Source organism: Poromitra crassiceps (assembly GCF_964638095.1).
Source record: "Poromitra crassiceps genome assembly, chromosome: 9".
NCBI lineage: Eukaryota > Metazoa > Chordata > Actinopteri > Beryciformes > Melamphaidae > Poromitra > Poromitra crassiceps.
The window spans coordinates 20,030,616-20,047,569 of NC_139630.1; the positions used below are offsets into that span (position 1 = coordinate 20,030,616).

At 50.2% G+C, this 16,954-nt stretch overlaps 1 protein-coding gene across 1 annotated transcript in view; it reads left to right on the forward strand.

The window, feature by feature from the left end:
* LOC310782201 (protein NLRC3-like) overlaps positions 1-16,954 on the forward strand; it is a gene marked incomplete at both ends in the record, with an annotated part of 155,224 nt that overhangs the window by 66,571 nt on the left and 71,699 nt on the right. Inside the window, 2 exons of the mRNA XM_083642887.1 lie at positions 2,402-2,512; positions 3,604-3,657. Of these exons, the coding sequence (XP_083499013.1) occupies positions 2,402-2,512; positions 3,604-3,657 (165 nt within the window). The remainder of the gene's footprint in view (positions 1-2,401; positions 2,513-3,603; positions 3,658-16,954) is intronic.

The following is a 16,954-nucleotide window of genomic DNA, read 5'->3' on the forward strand; positions in this document are numbered from 1 at the left end:
TTTGGAACCGATATATATTTGCAGTAAAAATAAAAATCTTGGTGTCAAAATTTTGAATAACACAACCCACGCATTTTCCTCAGTTTATCCAACTGCAATATTAATTGAAAATATTAACATTATTAACATTAAGCAGTGTGTGTGTGTGTGTGTGTGTGTGTGTGTGTGTGTGTGTGTGTGTGTGTGTCTGTGTGTGTCACAACCTATACCTGTTCCCCTTTCCATGTGTATGCTCAATCTAGTGGAGACTTGGGAACATTATCAAGACACAGCTGTGGAGAGAAGGGTGTATTCACACCTCTGGGTCGTTTGTTTGTTCCGATTTATGGGCTTAATTGATAGCCTACAATTGTTGCATTTGTACTGTAGCAATGTGGGGTTTAGGGTAAACATGGGATTATCTTGACGACGGGTTTAGTTACAGGGGTGTTAAAGTTATTTCCTACGGCACTTGAACGCGCTATAGACCGGCGTGACGGTTCCTACACACCGCCCGCGATAAATTCGCATGAACTCGCACTCGCCCAGTAAGCCCTGCCCCGCTGCTACAGTGTGGTTGGCTGCCTTGCTGTATTTCCGTCTTCAATTGGTCGATTTCGAAATGCCCCTCCTTCCCTCGTTGCCATCTTGTCGCTCACCAGCTTGCAAAGCATGCTGGGATACCTGGCGTCAAGACATCGCAGGCGACAAGACGAGAGGAGGGGCCAAAACCGAAATAGACCAATTGAAGACGGGAATACAGCAAGGCAGCCAACCAAGCTGCAAGGCGAGCTGCGAGTACATGTGAGTGCCTGCGAGTTTATCGCTTAGACTCGTCGGCGGTGTGTAGGAACCTTGAGGCAAGTGAAGAGGACACTGAGTCACATGTGGATGTTCTCTCGCCGGGGATTGGTCGAGCGGGGGCAAGCCATTTTGTCTCTCTGGAACGTTGTGCTGATGTTTAACGAACAAGCTAGAAGCTAACGGAAAAGAGAGGGTGGGAATTGCTCCATGATTTAGTGGCTGTAGGTCAAAGCCGTGACCTGGTACTGAAATAAATGCACAGATTGCAAGTCGATCTTCGCCTCCTTCCTCCTTGATCACGGTCCGAGTGTGGTTCATTACAGTATCTTGGTGCGTTTGTGTTCACACAGCCACAAATCAAACGGACCAAATAGTATTGCCAAGACTCCTGGATTGGCCAGGAGAGACTCCGGTAGGCTAATAGCCTCCCGGGATGGAGAACGTATTTCCCAGAGATTTTAAATGATTATAAGAATGCGTTTTGTTACATTGTAGGCTATGTCGGGCATGCGCCATGCGAGGAGAGAGAGAGAGAGAAAGAAAGGGGGGGGGGGGGGGTCGAGAGAGAGAGGGATAAAGTTATTTATTTATTTATTTATTCATGTATGTATTTATTTAGGCTATCTATCTGGAATTTGGAGATAGAAGATCAAAGACCCTCGCAACTTCTATTACTAGAGATTTCAGAGGATTACGCATATGAACACCTGTCCTGTCATGAATAAAATATTAATAAATAATTTAATAGCCTACGAAGATTGCGAGGAAGACAGACATGCAATCAGTCTGATTGTCTGAATCTTATCACAAAGAAGGCTGGCTCTGATTACCACGACTTGTTTTCATTTATTTAATGGAGACCAGAGGTAATTAGTTGGTCGAGTTCAAACTGCTGATGTGATGATCCCCCGAAAATCCCCCAAAGTTTATCAATGCAAACGCACAAGTCGCCAAAACAGGATCTGAAGAATGAAGATGTTGTTTTTAAACTATGTATCCGAAAACGCGCACTGTTAAACTTGTGTCGGATCATGTTCTCACCACAAATGAACCCAGACAGACAGAGAACAGCTCCGCTCTAGAAATGCCTGGGGAAATGTATTTTGTGGATGCTGGCTCGACAGCTTCACGACAACCCTGGCCATGTGGAGCTATGCTACTGAAGAAGACGTAATTAAACTAGTGCCCCACTAGCAATACCCTATCTGCCCACCGCTCCAGTCTGTCCAGTCCACTCGCTCAGACACAGGCACACTGAGGCACACACACAGGCAGCCAAGAGCTACTGAAAGAAGGCAGGGAGGATTTCATCTGAGAAGCACTCTGATAGGCTATTACTCAATGTGTAACCAATCAGATAGCGCTGTGGGCGGGACATTACTTCAGCAGCACAGAACTGACACTGAGGCTCCTGGAGCTGCATCAGAGCCAAAGCAGCGCAGTTTTTAATTAATTTATTATATCGGCAAACGGCCAATGAAAATGCCCATACAGATAATCGGCAAAACGCTGAATATCGACGTCAATAATCAGCCATGCCGATAATCGGTCGATCCCTAATATATATATATAATGTGTAAACTATGTAAACAAACTTCTTGTTGTTATTTTTCTGTAGAGTCTGATGGTGAAGGCAAACGGAGAACAGGGAGAATAGTCACCATCGTCGTGGTCGTGACCATGTTGCTGCTCGTCATAACACCCATTGCCAAACGCATACGCAGAACAGGTAGGAAGCCATGAGATACTATATTTATTTACAATAAATTACTGTCTAATTGATATTATTAATGATTATGTCATCAAAACACTGATATTTGCCTCTAATTGACAGTGTTCACTGTTCACATTGTGTGTCTGTTTTATTTAGGGTTAGAGTTAGTTGCCTTACTCCATAAAGGTTGCCCTATTCTTGTTAAACTGTCTCTCTTCAGTTCCATTTTCAACCTGCTACCACAGGAGGCACTGCACTCCTGACTTCCTTTTTGTCAGTTTGATCTCTAACCTTACATTTACACATTTAAACTCCTACAATCCTGTATACTGTAGGTATTCTGGAATTCCTTTCTCACACAAATCTACATTAGCAAGATGTCATTCCATAACTTCTCCAGCTTTGATAATGGTATCTGATCTACTGTCAAGGGCCACATTGGCGGAGAGGCAACAGGCCAATTAGCAAACATCACAGCTTTAGCTTGTCTGGTCACCTAATCTAGGTCCTCAATGCCTCCAACTAGCTGCTGCCTTATTATACCTCCTGACCCAGTCATAGGCTCTTCTAGAACTGTTGCTGTAGCTTCCTCATCTATGAAACACCTTTTGCACCTGCCAATCTTTTGTCCAAGTCTATGAGATAAAGGGTGTAAGTAGAGTATGAATAAGCTGAATTAATCATAACTGATTCATTTTCAACAAAACAACATGTTTATGCAACTGCAGATGAAATGTCTGACATGTTGCCAAAATTTACAATTAATGCTGATCATAGATAGATTCAGCATGACCGACTGTGGTCTGACACACAGGGCCTCTTGCAAACAGGCCTATGACCTTTGGATGGTCCAGCAATAAACATTGAGCAAAATAAGCCTCCCTTAGCCGGGAGTCCCTTCCTGTTCTTCTTTTTTGTGTCACAGCCAAACTGTTCTAAGTATCTTCTCTAATACAAAGATGATGTAGGCAGCTGAAATATTATATGTGTAAAATCTGGTGGGCATTAAGGAAACTTTGTAGGATAAATTAAAATAAATATTTTATTGTGATATGATACATATTTGCTTCTTTAACATATTCTTTACCATCATTATTTTCCTGCAGTAAAAAAAGAAAGGGATGAAGAAAAAGAAGCAGAAGAGAGAAGAAAAGAAGCAGGTAGGTATAGGAGCTAAATCACTCAGACCATCCTTCTTTCTATTGATGCATTCAAATCTGACGGACTGAAAACTTTAATGCATCAGAGGTGGAAAGTATCTCAAGCACTACACGCTACATATGAACCATTTCTATGTAAGGGCACTTTATTTGAGTATTTCTATTTTTGAGAGTTTCTACTTGGACTCTACATTCCAGAGGTCAATATGGTACTTTCTACTTTACTACATTTATCTGACGGCTGTAGTTAGTTACTTTTCAGAATATAAGGTTTTATACCATAAGCTCCTATCTAGGTTGGAAATTAGAGTTTAAACTCCCCAACAGTGTAGTAATTTGACGTAGCGCCACCTAGTCTAGACAACCTACATTACAACATTAAGGGCTTTCAAATGCACAATACACCCAGTCATTGTTTCCAATGAGGGATGCAGCAGCACTCTCCTAAACAGCCAAAAGCCCACATTGATATCTCAGGGTTTTCTCACAACTATTGAACTTTGACCTCCAAACATGCTGACATCATTTGAGCGTCCAATGGCATTCTGACATTTACAGGAGAATAACTCCACATTAAAAACATATTGGGACCTGGCCAAACAGTCACATCTGATAATTTACTATTTATGGACCAACATAATAAAATATCATTATTTTCATTGATTGCACCCCCCTACACATTTACAGTATATGTGGTATTTTGTGACCCGAGGTGGTAATACAAGTGTGGGAAATGTAGGTGAAAACAAGAAAACATAGTTTTGTACCTTCACTCTGTACTGTGTGAAACTACAGTCTGTGTACCTTCACTCTGTCTGTAGTGTGTGAAACTGCAGTCTGTGTACCTTCACTCTGTCTGTAGTGTGTGAAACTACAGTCTGTGTACCTTCACTCTGTCTGTAGTGTGTGAAACTACAGTCTGTGTACCTTCACTCTGTCTGTAGTGTGTGAAACTACAGTCACTCTGTAGTGTGTGAAACGTTAGGGTTGTGCTACAACCCGGGTTTTACGAGTGAGAACGAGAGCTCTCACTAGTGCCTACAACGCTGCGTACGCAGCACTATGGAAGACTGTCATTTTGCTCCAAAATTACTTTTCATTAAAACCGACCACCCACCCTTAGGTGGCGTGGTGCCCCCCTGGGGCTGACTTGGCCACCCACCTCACCCACATGACTACGTCACGTCCTGTCAGCCCCAGGGTCCACCACTCATTTCTTCCAGCCAGCTGAGATCCGAAGCACCCAGTGACGCATCGACGCAGCAAGGCTGGGTAGTGAGAGCTCTCGTTCTCACTCGTAAAACCCGGGTTGTAGCACAACCCTAACGTTTTACCTCGTTTCGAACTCAAGCTCTCACTAGTGCCTTAATTCAACCGACCTTGCTGCCGGGAGCACCCCACAGGGCGACCCGAAAGGCACCGGTGAACCACGGCCATATGGCAACGTTTATGCCTAACCATCTGACATATTAGAGTGGCAACGATACTACTTTCTTGCCACCGACAGCACCGCGTGCGCGAACTGCGAACCGGACACGTCGAGACTGTAGTACCTGACAAAAGTGTGATGAGAGGACAATGAGGCCGCGGCACACGTCCTCCACCGACACACCACGCAACAACGCAGAGGATGTCACAACACCTCGCGTAGAATGCGCCTTGATACCCTCCGGGGGAACCTTGCCCACGGCAGAGTATGCCAACGCGATCGCCTCCACTATCCAGTGTGATAAGCGATCCTTGGAAAGGGGTCCGCCCTGGGCCCTTTGCCCAAAGCAGACCAACAACTGGTCTGTAATGCGCAATGAACGCGTCCTGGCCACATAGGCCGAGAGCGCCCTTACGGGGCACAGCATGTGCAAACGTCTCTCCTCACCCGAACTGAACGGCGGGGGACAGAATGCCGATAAGTCTATGACCATAGACCTATAGCTGGCATTAATATTCTTGGGCTGGTACGCCGGGTTAGGTCTCAACGTAACCCTGTGCCCATCGTCCCCAAAAACCATACAGGCCTGCTGCACCGAGAGGGCAATCAGGTCACCGACCCTCTTCCCTGACGATATGTCCAGCAGCAGCGCAGTCTTTAAGGACAGAACCTTTAAATCGGCGGAGTCCAAGGGCTCAAATGGATGACCCGTTAGCCCGTCCAGCACCGTAACCAGGTCCCACATGGGAAAAACGCAACGCAATGGTGGGCGCAGTTTACGCGCCCCCCTCATGAAGCGCGAGACCAAAGGGCACACCCCCACGGGGCTCCCTTCAATTCCCATGTGGCAAGCTGAAATCGCGGCTACGTACACCTTAAGCGACTGCGGGGACTGACCCGCATCAAGCAAGCTCTGAAGGAAACAGAGAACTGGTCGCACGCCGCAGTTCACTGGATCCACACCCTTATACTTGTGCACCACCGCGAAAAGACCCGCCACTTGTACGCGTACTGAGTGCGGGTCGAAGCAGCCCTAGCACTCTGAATAGTGCGCACCACATCATCGGGCAAGCCCTGGGCTAGCAGTTGGTCCCGTTCAGGAGCCAGACTGCTAGCTTCCACCTGCCTGGGGAGGGGTGGAACACCTCCCCCTCCGCCTGGGATAGGAGATCGGCCCGCACCGGCAATGCCCAAGGCGGGCCCTGCGCCAGGGAGACCAGGTCCGCAAACAATGTCTGCCTGGGCCAGAAAGGAGCCACTAGAACCAGTCGGAGACGCTGTTCCTTCACCCTGTCCAACACCTGATGGATCAGGGGGATCGGTGGAAACGCATAAAGCCCCTCCCGTGGCCACGCGTTCGCCAACGCGTCGTGTCCCAACGGGGGACTGTCCTCCTGGATCGAGAACCACAATGGGCAGTGCGTCGCGCGCCGCGATGCAAAGAGATCGACGCGGGCACGACCGAACCTGTCCCAAATCTGTTCCACCACCTGAGGGTGGAGGCACCACTCCGTATGACGGGGGTAGCCTTGAGACAGCAGGTCGGTGCCGTAATTCAGCCGTCCCGGCAGATAGACCACCGACACTGACAGGAGACGGGGATACGCCCACAGGTGAATCTCCGCCGCTAACCGGTTCAACGCCTTCGACAGCACACCGCCCTGTTTGTTCAGGTGGGCGATCGCCGCCGTATTGTCCGAGCGAATCAGCACATGGCGTGTATGATTCGCTGGAAGTGAAGCAGAGCCAGGCGAATCGCCTCCAGCTCCAAGACGTTTATGTGGCGACGCTCCTGAGCCTCCCAGCGGCCGTTCGCCAACAGAAGCCTGCACACCGCACCCCAACCCCAGAGGGAGGCGTCGGTGCGAATCATTAACCTGAGCGGGACCGGGCCCAATCGAGTGCCCCTCGAGAGGTAACGGGGGTCTGCCCATATGGCCAGCGCCTGGCGGGCCTGACCTGTCAGAGGAACCCTGCAATGACGGTGCCTGGCCGGATCCAAGCGCAACCCGAGGAACCAGATTTGGAACGGACGCATGTGTAGCCTCCCCAGAGGCAGCACATGCAGTGCCGAGGCCATCAGGCCCAACATGACTGTGCACTGATGCACTGACACCGAGGAGCAAAGACTTAATGTCCTCGCTGTCCGCACTGTGCGAGCCTGTCGCTCCCGCGAAAGGCGGGCTCGCATGGCCCGGGAGTTTAACTCGAGCCCCAGGAAGATCGTCGTCTGCTCTGGGGCGAGGCAGCTCTTTTTCCAGTTCACCAAGAACCCTAAGGTTTGTAGGTGATCGGTCACCACCTTGGTATGTTTCATGGCACCAACCCTCGAGTCGGCCACAATAAGAGCGTCGTCGAGATAAAGGAAGATGCGAATCCCCCTCGCGCGGAGGGGGGCCAAGGCCGTCTCCACGCATGCCGTGAAGGTTCGCGGGCTCAAAGACACAAAGACATGCCGAAAGGCAAGACACAGAACTCGTAAGCCTTCCCCAGGAAGGAGAACCTCAGGTATTTCCTGTGCCTCTTGACCACGTGGACATGGAAGAAGGCATCTTTCAGGTCCACGGAAGTAAAGAAATCCCCCTGTCTCAACACGTTGAACAGGTGGGAAAAGGAGAGCATTCGGAACGGGAACTTCCTCAGCGTCTTGTTGAGGCGCCGGAGGTCCAGAATTGGACGCATGGAGCTGTCCTTTTTGGGCACGACGAAGTACCTGTGGTAGAAACCCGAGCGCACCTCTGCCTTGGGAACCGAGCGGATCGCCCCCTTGGCGAGGAGCGAAATTACCTCCTTGTGGAGTATGTCCATGGACTCCCCTTCCACGGCCGTATCGTGGGTCCCGTCGAACCTGGGTGGGGCCCTGGCAAATTGTAGGGCGTAACCCTTCTGAAGGGTGCGCCGCAGCCACGGGGACGGGGAACACAGACGCTCCCAGGCCTCGAGCCTGTCGCGCAGAGATGGTCTGTTGTGGCCAAAGGGGGCGGAACCCGCCCCCTTGGGCGCCCCCATGAGTATATTGTTGGGCACCGGGGCCTGACCCGGTGTTTTGGTTGGGGAAGAAAAAGGGGGGGGGGCGGGACATAAGAGGCTAAGCCCCCCTGCCGGTTTCTTACGCGGGTTCCGCCTACTGACGTGCCCTGTGAGCATGTTGAACCGGCGTAACCCCCCGGCCGTGCAGCTTTCGCCGGCTGGGGGGAGCAAGGAGGCAAGGCTCTCTTTCGACCGCCGCATGCGGACTCGTCCGCTCGTGCCGTCCCCAGGAGAGCTCCCGACCAACAATGGGCCCATGGCACCATTGATGGTGGGCTTGTCCCGGGGGCCTCTTGACGGCGGGTATGCGATCCTGGGAGAGCTCCCGACCGAACTCGGGCCCTGGGCACCGAGGACGGTGGGCTTGTCCCTAAAGCTACAAACCAAAGGCTGGCCCTGAAGCCAAGCCCTGGCGAGCTGTCGTCCCCGCCGGGCACACCGCACCGGCGAGTGACGGGTTGGGTAGGCCCCTGCTGAGTCCCGGACCGAAGTTGAGCGCTGAGCTCCAACGACGGTGGGCTCATAGCCCCCCCCCTTCCCCAGGAAAGTGACTAAGTACGGGGCTTGTTACCCGCTCCCCGCGCACCCCACTCGCTTTGGGGGGTGGGGGCCGCGTACCCTGGCCTGCCGTGGGACCCATCCTGGGCCCACTGCGGCTGGGTGGGGCGCGTCCATTAGGGGCGCCCTAGGCTGTGGGGCTCGTATCCGCTGGCGTGGGGCGGTCCTGCTGCGCCGGAGGCCCCGGAGGACGACTCTGCGCATGCGCTTGCACCTGAAACCGGCGGTCCTCCCCTTTCCGCCTAGGCATGAGGGTGCTGACCGCCGCCGAGTCCCTCTGACGCTTCTCCAACCGCTGGGCCAAGTCTTCCACGGAAGGTCCGAACAGGCCCTCCGGGGAGATCTGGGCCCCCAGCAGCCTCCTCTTATCCTGCTCAAGGAGCTGGGTAAGATTCAGCCACAGGTGGCGGTGGGTGAGAACAGAGAAGGCCATGACCTTCCCGCTGTTCTGCACCAGGCAGTCTATCATACGCAAGGCATAATCCGTGGCCATCCTGAGCTCTGCAAACAGCTCGGGGGCGGGGTCACCCTGCATCTCCCGCAGGAGCACTGCCTGGTAGCCCTGCAAGATCGCCAGGTTGTTGGTCATGGCGGCGGACTGCCCCGCCGCCAAGTACGCCTTTTCGGCCAGCTTGGCCGTAAGTTGGCACGCCTTCGAGGGCAACGTGGGCCTCACGAGGTTAGGGGCCAGGTGTCTGGCCACCATATCCTCGAGGGGAGGCATCGCGGCTAACGCGAGCTTATCCGCCCCTTCTAAGGCCGACCACGGAGCCATGCCTGCGCAGAGCGACTTGGCCTCCTGAGGCTTTTCCCATCCTAACTGCACCGCGCGAACCACGTCTATACAGACGGGCAACAGGCGCTTCGGGCGGGGTGCCTGTGGTGCCTGGCGTGGCTGGAAATAGCACCCCAGCAAAACTGATTCGGGGGGCGGGGGTGGTTCGGCCCGAGCGATGCCGAGCTTCGCTGCGGCCCTAGACATCACCCCCAGAAATTGCTTCTGATAGGGCTTGTTGAAGCTAGCCTCCGAACGGGAGGTGACAGCGGTTGCGCGGTCCCATTCCTCTCCGCCTGACAACTCCCCCTGGGGGGCGTCCTAGGGGGGGATTAAAATGGGGTCGTAGGGGAAGGGCCCCCCCTGTTGTAGCACAGGGTCGATGGGCTCATCCCCCCAGCTTAGGATCTGCTGCTCAGGTTGGACCGGGGAGCCCTGCTCGTCAGGCAACTCCTCCTCGACCGAGTGGTCAGACCCACCGCATGCGCCTCCCTCGGGAGGTGCATGGCTAAGCCGCGGGCCCACCTGGACAAAGAGCAACGCTCTTTCCCGTAGCACGGCCAGGGTGAAGCCTTCGCAGGCCTGGCAGAAGTCGGACTTCAGCAAGGCGTCGGTAGCATGGTTATGCCCGAGGCAAAACACACACTCCTGTAATGAGTGTTGGTCTATGAGAGCCACCGTACTTGGTGAGAGACTTCAGAATAAAGATGGCCGACTAAGTAAGCAGTCGTCCTGCGTCATTCATTGAATTTATGCTAAGCTAAGCAAAGACTTAACATGGTGTCAGAGTGAAGAATCGCCTCCAACAGTAAGGGAATGGAGTCGCTGAGGTCTCCGCCGACATTGAGCCTTGATGGCAACATGTCAGAGAGCTGGAGATGCTGGATTCAACAGTTCAAGCTGTACATGTGTGCGAGCGAGAAAGACAAGAAACCGGAAAAGCTACAGTGCTCGCTGCTACTACACTGCGCCGGTGAGCAGGCACAAGAACTGTACAACACGAAATTCGAGGACTACTGTACCCCGAGGAAAAATACCACATACGAAAGGCACGTTTTCAACAACAGGATACAAAAGCCGGATGAGACGTTTGACCAGTTTCTGACGGATCTCAGGATTCTGTCAAAGGACTGTGAGTATGATCGCTTGCTGGATGGAATAATAAGAGACCGCATAATGGAGGGCGTTAGAAACAATGACACTCGCAGAAGATTGTTAAGGGAAGACAAGCTAACACTGGAAAAATGTGTCGCCGTGTGTCGGGCTGCGGAATGCACACAGCAACAGATGCTTAGCTTCACGGGCACAGAGGAAAGTGGCGCGTCCGTGGTACACGCTGTCACCCAGAACGCGCAACCTGCGCAGAGAGGCAGAGAGAGAGGTGCTACGGCAAGGAAAGGGGGACAAATGAGACGACGCGATGACAACACAGGGACAATGTGATAGACGGAACAATGTGATAGACTGCTTGTACTGTGGTCAGACGCATGTGAGAAGAAGATGCCCTGCATATGGAAAAACATGCACAAACTGCAGGAAAATGAATCACTTTGCAAAGGTATGCAAAAGCAAGAAAATAGACGAACTACATGAAGACAGTGATTCAGATGACAGCTTACACATAAATGCAGTCACAAGCAAAACAGAGGAAAATGCATGGCATGTGGATCTGGAAATAAAAGGCAACACCGTAAAATTCAAAATAGACACAGCAGCACAAGCAAATGTGATTCCCAAAAGACTTGCCAGAAAAATAAAAAAGACCCATTCATTCCACATTCGGGATTCAAAGAGACGTCTTTCTGGTTATGGAGGAAATAGGATACCGGTAACGGGCAAATGCAGCCTACCGTGCACACACAGAGGGAAGACGCACATGTGTGAATTCTCGATTGTGGACCTGCCTAGTGCTGAGCCCATACTAGGTCTGAAGGACTGTGTAAAGATGAATCTGGTGAAATTGATAAGGAGTGTGGGGATGACTGACAGTAGCCAGGCGTATATGGAGGAATACCAGGATGTATTTACTGGCCTAGGATGTCTAAAAGAACCATACCACATTCAAATTAATCCAGAGGCCACCCCTGTCGTACATGCCCCGAGGAAGATACCTATTTCACTCACTGACCAACTGAAAAAAGAACTGCAACGCATGGAAAAGATGAAAGTCATTGCAAAAGTGGACAAACCGACAGAGTGGGTAAATTCCATGATAACAGTGGAAAAACCCAACGGCAGTTTAAGAACATGCTTGGACCCAAAAGAGCTCAATGCTGCCATTCAGAGACAACACTTCCACATACCCACCACAGAGGAGATCATGAGCAAGCTAGCCGGAGCCACACACTTCAGCACACTGGATGCCAGCTGTGGATACTGGCAAATACCACTCACAGAGGACTCATCATATCTAACCACCTTCAATACACCGTTTGGAAGGTACAGATACCTGCGGATACCGTTTGGTATAAACAGCGCGCAGGAGGTGTTTCACAAGAGAATATCACAGATGTTTGAGGACATTGAGGGGGTTGTCACATACATAGATGATTTGCTGATATATGCCAGAGACAAGGACGAACACGATAAGAGACTAAGACAAGTGCTGGAGAGAGCCAGAAAGATAAACCTGAAATTGAACAAGGAGAAAAGCAAAATAGGCATCAGTGAAGTGAAATACCTGGGTCACATTCTGAGCAAAGAAGGAATCAAACCTGACCCCAGCAAAGTGCAGGCTGTTGTGGAGATGGAGATGCCGGAGGACAAACCGGCGCTTGAGAGATATTTGGGTATGATTGCATATCTATCAAAATTCATACCACACCTCTCGGCGCTCACTGAGCCACTAAGGGAACTGAAGCAGAAAGAGGTGGCATGGCACTGGAACGAGAAACATGAAGAGGCGATGAACAACATCAAAGAAACTCTTGTGAGTAGGGCACAAACAGCACTCACATACTATGATGTCAAGCAGCCAGTGAAGCTATCTGTTGATGCATCCAAATCAGGGCTAGGTGCTGTAATGATGCAGAATGGTGCAGCAGTCGCATATGCTTCAAAAGCATTGAACAAAGCACAAGTCAATTATGCCCAAATTGAAAAGGAAATGCTAGCCATTGTGTTTGGTTGTATCAAATTCCACCAATTCATATATGGAAAAATGACAGAGATTGAAATGGATCACAAGTCGTTGGTGTCCATATTCAAGAAGCCGATTGGAGGTGCCTCACCAAGGATTCAGAGACTACTTTTGAAACTACAACCATACCAGCTGAATGTAGTATACAAACCAGGAAAAGAAATGTACGTGGCCGACACACTGTCCAGGGCGCACCTGAAGGTCACGGATGATGATTCAGAACCCGGTGACAGACTAGAGGAGGAGGTTGAGGCTCAAGTACACCTCGTCATGAGTCATCTACCGGTGAGTGAAAACAAAATGGAGACAATACGCAAGGAAACACAGAGGGACGCCACGCTAACGACACTGAAGACAGTGGTGAAAAGGGGCTGGCCAGCGGAGAGGAAGGATGCTCCAGTGCAAATCAGGGAGTACTGGAACTACAGAGAGGAGTTGTGTGAAATAGAAGGGATCATGATGAAAGCTGATAAGATAATAGTACCACAAGCACTAAGGAGAGACATGCTGAAGGCAATCCATGCTGGTCACTTCGGCATTGAGAAATGCAAGCACAGGGCCAGAGAGCTCCTGTTCTGGCCAGGGATGACTCAGGACATAGAAATAGTGGTATCAAGATGTGATGTGTGTCAAACACACAGAAACACACAACAGAAAGAGACTCTAATTCCACATGAGACACCGCAGAGGCCATGGCAGATCCTGGGAACTGATTTGTTCTCATGGCACGGACATGATTTTCTAATTGTGACAGACTACTACTCTCGATACTGGGAGGTGGCACAGCTACCAGACACAAAGTCAGCCACTGTGATCAACTTCACAAAGTCCATCCTGGCCAGACACGGGATTCCGGAGGAGATCAAATCTGACAATGGACCCCAGTACTCGCGGGAGTACAAGAAATTCAGTCGGGACTGGGACTTCAAACATACGACTGTGTCCCCAAGATATGCTCAGTCGAATGGGCTTGTGGAGAAGAGTGTGCAGATAGTCAAAAGAATACTGAACAAAGCCGACATGGATGGCTCAGACCCATACATAGGTTTCCTGGAGTATCGCAACACACCCATAGGGGACTGCAGGTCACCCGCTCAGATGCTCATGGGCAGACGTTTGAAGTCGTTCATACCATGCTTGGATAGGCATCTTTTGCCGAGGATACACAAGACGACTGAGGAGGTGTGCAGAGAGATAGAGACACAAAAGCAGAGACAGAAGGCTCTATATGACAGGACGGGGAGAGACTTGGCGGCGCTGCATAGAGGCGACCATGTTCGGGTGCAGGATCATGGCAGTGGGAGATGGCATCCAGCAGTGGTCAAAGATGTAGCGGACACGCCACGCTCTTATGTCCTGGAACGTGGGGACGGAGGACTGATGCGGCGCAACCGCAGATACATACTGAGGGAGAAAGAGAGAGATGGCGGTGGAGAACAACAAGCAGAGGAGACTCTACAGATGCCTACTCAAGGCTCAACAGAGGATCTTGCAGTGGCAAGTGGAGGCTGTATGATGGTGCAGCGCGATGGTGCCAGTGGACTAACAGAGACTGTAGACCGTCCATGCACACGCAGTGGAAGGGTGGTACAGCGTCCGATCAGATATGAGGACTAAAAAAAAAAAAAAAAAAAAAAAAAAAGAGAAAAGAGAAAAATTAAAGAAGAAAAGCAAACATATTTGATGTTAAATATCATTCCCATGGATGTTATAGGCAAGTTTGATGTTACTGCATAGCCAATTTTTTTTTTCACATAGAGGGGAGATGTAATGAGTGTTGGTCTATGAGAGCCACCGTACTTGGTGAGAGACTTCAGAATAAAGATGGCCGACTAAGTAAGCAGTCGTCCTGCATCATTCATTGAATTTATGCTAAGCTAAGCAAAGACTTAACAACTCCCTGTGGCGGTCTTGACTCGCCAACGTAGCCTCGCAGCTAACACAGCTCTTGGCTGTCTCCCCCTGTCTCATTGCGTGAGTTCAGCAAAGCTAACCCGCCAACAAGCCCCGCCGACTGTACCAAGAATTAGCGGGAGTTAACCGTGTAAGCTGACTAGCAGTAGCTTGCAACGGTGAAGATGATGGAGTGCTACAAAGCTAGCTGCTAGCTGCACTGAGCAAACTAGCTAACTATCTATCTATCGTTACTCCAGCCGGAGTAACGCGTGCGCTCTAACACTAGTAGCCGGCGCCTAAAGTACCTAGCACACGGATGCTAACCGCATGGGTGCAATGCTAGCTATCTGTAAACAAACTGGGCTAATTAGCCTATTGTTCTTGTGCTACACGGTACAAGCTATTTTGCACGTATGCAACCTAGCCTATAAGTTTTGAGCGCGGACCTTAGTCAGCCCTCAAGCCTTTTATTAACGCTACCCCAGCCGGGGAAAACGTTTCACATGAGCTGCACGGCGGCAGCTAATACAACAGTTAACTGTGAAAAGACACGCTTAGCTTTGGATGGCTTGATCCGACGCCGCTGGTGGAGAGTACAGGATCGGGTCCCTGAAGCCTGCTTTATCCCGTCCACGCAAACCTCTTGAGGTGGGCAAATCAGCCGGAACGAGCCTACTATCTAAAGCTATGTTAAGAGTGCTGACTCAGAGCTAACCGCGGAGCTATGAAAACGACGTCCTCACACTGGCTGGAAGAAACGTAGAGTGGCGGACCCTGGGGCTGACAGGACGTGACGTAGTCACGTGGGTGAGGTGGGTGGCCAGCCCCAGGGGGGCACCACGCCACCTAAGGGTGGGTGGTCGGTTTTAATGAAAAGTAATTTTGGAGCAAAATGACAGTCTTCCATAGTGCTGCGTACGCAGCGTTGTAGGTACTAGTGAGAGCTTGAGTTCGAAACGAAGTAAAACTACAGTCTGTGTACCTTCACTCTGTCTGTAGTGTTTGAAACTACAGTCTGTGTACCTTCACTCTGTCTGTAGTGTGTGGAACTACAGTCTGTGTACCTTCACTCTGTCTGTAGTGTGTGAAACTACAGTCTGTGTACCTTCACTCTGTCTGTAGTGTGTGAAACTGCAGTCTGTGTACCTTCAGTCTGTCTGTAGTGTGTGAAACTACAGTCTGTGTACATTCGCTCTGTCTGTAGTGTGTGAAACTACAGTCTGGGTACCTTCACTCTGTCTGTAGTGTGTGAAACTACAGTCTGTGTACCTTCACTCTGTAGTGTGTGAAACTACAGTCTGTGTATCTTCACTCTGTCTGTAGTGTGTGAAATTACAGTCTGTGTACCTTCACTCTGTCTGTAGTGTGTGAAACTACAGTCTGTGAACCTTCACTCTGTCTGTAGTGTGTGAAACTACAGTCTGTGAACCTTCCCTCTGTCTGTAGTGTGTGAAACTACAGTCTGTGTACCTTCACTCTGTCTGTAGTGTGTGAAACTACAGTCTGTGTACCTTCACTCTGTCTGTAGTGTGTGAAACTACAGTCTGTGTCCCTTCACTCTGTCTGTAGTGTGTGAAACTACAAACAGTCTGTGTACCTTCACTCTGTCTGTAGTGTGTGAAACTACAGTCTGTGTACCTTCACTCTGTCTGTAGTGTGTGAAACTACAGTCTGTGAACCTTCACTCTGTCTGTAGTGTGTGAAACTACAGTCTGTGTATCTTCACTCTATCTGTAGTGTGTGAAACTACAGTCTGTGAACCTTCACTCTGTCTGTAGTGTGTGAAACTACAGTCTGTGAACCTTCACTCTGTCTGTAGTGTGTGAAACTACAGTCTGTGAACCTTCACTCTGTCTGTAGTGTGTGAAACTACAGTCTGTGTACCTTCACTCTGTCTGTAGTGTGTGAAACTACAGTCTGTGTACCTTCACTCTGCCTGTAGTGTGTGAAACTACAGTCTGTGAACCTTCACTCTGTCTGTAGTGTGTGAAACTACAGTCTGTGTATCTTCACTCTATCTGTAGTGTGTGAAACTACAGTCTGTGAACCTTCACTCTGTCTGTAGTGTGTGAAACTACAGTCTGTGTACCTTCACTCTGTCTGTTGTGTGTGAAACTACAGTCTGTGTACATTCACTCTGTCTGTAGTGTGTGAAACTACAGTCTGTGTACCTTCACTCTGTCTGTAGTGTGTGAAACTACAGTCTGTGTACCTTCACTCTGTCTGTAGTGTGTGAAACTACAGTCTGTGTCCCTTCACTCTGTCTGTAGTGTGTGAAACTACAAACAGTCTGTGTACCTTCACTCTGTCTGTAGTGTGTGAAACTACAGTCTGTGTACATTCACTCTGTCTGTAGTGTGTGAAACTACAGTCTGTGTCCCTTCACTCTGTCTGTAGTGTGTGAAACTACAGTCTGTGTACCTTCACCGCACACTTAAACAGCCTGTCAGCACCAAATCAGAATGTTATC